Below are 2,887 nucleotides of genomic sequence, written 5' to 3'. Positions count from 1 at the left end.
GTTGTTGGATGCCCATTAAACGTTTGATGAAATTCCAACAATCATTTACCCTTTGTAGTTCCATTTTTTTTTAAGTTCAACAATTGAATTTTTGTTTACGTTGAAGTCTCCCATGAGCTGAAGATAAATCTCTTCCAAGTGTCTTGGTTTGCCGTTAAATCTTCTCTAAATTTTTATTTATTGCTCGTTTGTATTGGAGTTTGGATTAAGCCTAATCGGTTGCATATACTTTCTTCTCTTTGTTCGTATGAATACAAGAGAAGTTGAGTGATGGCTAGATGTTATTATCACTTTCTAAAGGCACAAATTTGTTAATAATTTGGTGTTTGCCCTCATGAAAGAAATTGGTTTTTTTTCTTTTTTGTTGGTGACTGATTTGGTCTACAGTTTCTTCAAATTACATTGAGTAATTGTTCTTTGAAGAAGGCCTTTTTCCCTTGACCTCCATATTTTACTTGCCTCATCATGGAGATTGGATACAATAGTAATAAGAGTGATATACTCCGTATTACTACAATTCCACTAAGAGGTCTCTCCAATTACATGAGTTGGTCACAATCTGTTTGGAGAGTTCTTATTACCCGTGACCTCTTGAGCCACGTTGTTAACTTTCCTCCTCCGATTGATGAAGAAGATGCGTCTTACCATAAGTGGGTTAAGGATGACAACATGGTGATAAGTTGGTTCATTAATAACATGGTATCAAAGCAGGTTGGTCCAGAGTTCGAATCCCGCTCCCACCGAATTTGTCCTGGGTTTTTCCAGGAATTTGTCCCTGGTTTTTTCGGTGAATTTATCCGTGGGTTTCCCCGTGCGGGGGAGTGTTCGAATATTTGTTTGTATTGACCGGGCCAGTCCCTGTATAAAATTCGTGGGGTTGTTTTCCTAACAGGTTCGAGCCTTTTAGTGCACTGGTTTCAATAGAATATACAATACCCTGTTACTGACCTTCTTTTGTCCTTCCAGCGAGCCCAATCTATGTCACAAAATGCATTTAATTGGAGTGTACTTGTGGAGGATAATAGAATACCCTGTCCTGGAGTTTGTTTAAGGTATCGAAGGACTCTATGTGTTGCCTCAAGATGTGGTGTACATGGTTTTTCCATAAATATACTTAGAACATGGATGACGTAGATTATATCTAGTCTAGTAATGGTCAAGTAGATCAATCTTTCCACAAGACGCTTGTATGATGAAGGATCTTTTAGGAGCTCGCCATCGGATTGTGTAAGAGCCAAGTTTTGCTCCATTGGAAACCTTAAAGGTCTTGCTACTAAAAATCCAGCATCATCTAATATCTCCAAAGCATATTTCCTTTGGGAGAGGGGAATCCCCTTTGAAGACCTTGCTATTTCTATGCCCAAGAAGTATTTGAGCTAACCAAGATCCTTAAGTTTGAACTACTTTGATAATAACTATTTCACATCTACAATATGTTGCAAATTGTTACTTGCCAAAACCACGTCATCAACATACACAAGTATAGCTATAAAATTGACCTTGTGGGATTGGACGAATAAAGAATTATATGCCTTTGACTGATGAAACCTAGTAGTCTTGAGGGCTATAAAAAAAACTTTAAAAACCATTGTCTAGAAGCTTGTTTCAAGTTGCATATGCACTTGTTGAGTTTACACACTTTAGTCTCCCCCTTTCGTCTAAAATCTGGAGGTAGGGACATACATATATACATCTTCTTCAAGATCACCATGTAAGAACGCATTTTTGACATCGACTTGGTGAAGATGGCATCTTTGAACAACGGAAATACTCAGTAGAACATGTACAATAACCAGCTTGGCAACTGGGATGACCGTCCCTTGATAATCGAGTCCTTCAACCTGGTTGTATCCGTTGGCTACTAAGCGAGCTTTGTATCGTTCGACGGTGCCATTAGCTTGGAGCTTTAATTTGTATACTCATTTACATCCAATGGGTTTCTTGCCTAGTGGAAGAGAGATGAGTGTCCATGTGTGGTTAGCCTGTAGTGCTTGAGTTTTATTAATCATAGATCCCCCATGGCCTGTAAAAAACTAGTTGGTTCTTTAGTAATGGTTAAGAAAGTGGTAAAAAACTTTATGAAATGGAGATAACTGTGTCAAACGCCTAACCAATACAACCCAAAAGACCGGTCTGTTAAGTGCGAAAAGCCAACTACCTAACCCATCAGTGGACAAAGGATGGACAAAACCTAACCTAGGTGGACCAGAACCACTTAGCTCTGGCACCCATCGTTCATGTTCCCTACCACTTCCGCCGAGATTCAAACGTGGAATGTGGTGTCCAACTTTGATACCATGTCAAACACCTAGCCAATACAACCCAACAGACCGGTCTATTAAGTACGAAAAGCCAAGTACCTAACCCATCAGTGGACCAGGGGTGGATGAAACCTAACCCAGGTGGACCGAAACCACCTAGCTCTAACAAACTGGGCATAAGAAAGAACTTGAGAGAGTGCATAAGGTGTACCTGATTTGTGACCACGCTGGAGGCAGATGATTGTGCAAGGTGTGACAATAGGGTCGCCTCCACATGAAAATCTTGAATGAAACTGGGTTGCTTAACTAGTCTAGTAGAGCGGCAACGAGCAGGAGGTGGTATGGAAGAAAGTATATGGGGGAAAGAAGTATTATCAAAATTTTCAATTTCAGGACTTTCTGACTGAGTGGGTGTGTCTGGTATAGGGTCACCATAGAAAGCAAACATTATGGGAGGAGGAATCCTGAGACTTTTATTTGCAACGAAAAATATGTTTAAGAGGGAATTCCTTTTAAAAAAATGTAACATCTTGGGAGAAAAATACTCTATAGAGTTCAAGATCATAGACCCTATATCTTTTTTGTCCATAAGGGTACCCATGAAAAATGCAACCAATGACACGCGC

General features: G+C 39.8%; 1 protein-coding gene across 1 annotated transcript; it reads right to left on the bottom strand.

The window, feature by feature from the left end:
- Positions 1–917: 917 nt before the first annotated feature.
- Positions 918–1,589, bottom strand: LOC137940602 (uncharacterized mitochondrial protein AtMg00810-like). Its single transcript, XM_068785756.1, has 2 exons — positions 1,451–1,589; positions 918–1,354 (listed from the first exon to the last, which is right to left on the bottom strand). The coding sequence occupies exons 1-2, from the start codon at positions 1,587–1,589 to the stop codon at positions 918–920; spliced, it is 576 nt and encodes a 191-aa protein (XP_068641857.1).
- Between the last annotated feature and the right edge of the window lie 1,298 nt (positions 1,590–2,887).

This window comes from Aristolochia californica, unplaced genomic scaffold (genome assembly GCF_029961685.1).
Source record: "Aristolochia californica isolate CCGP_79_NKW_82.1479 unplaced genomic scaffold, dmAriCali1.0.hap1 SCAF_9, whole genome shotgun sequence".
Taxonomy (NCBI): Eukaryota; Viridiplantae; Streptophyta; class Magnoliopsida; order Piperales; family Aristolochiaceae; genus Aristolochia; species Aristolochia californica.
The sequence above is the reverse complement of the archived record's forward strand: the minus strand, read 5'-3'. Positions and strand labels throughout refer to the sequence as shown.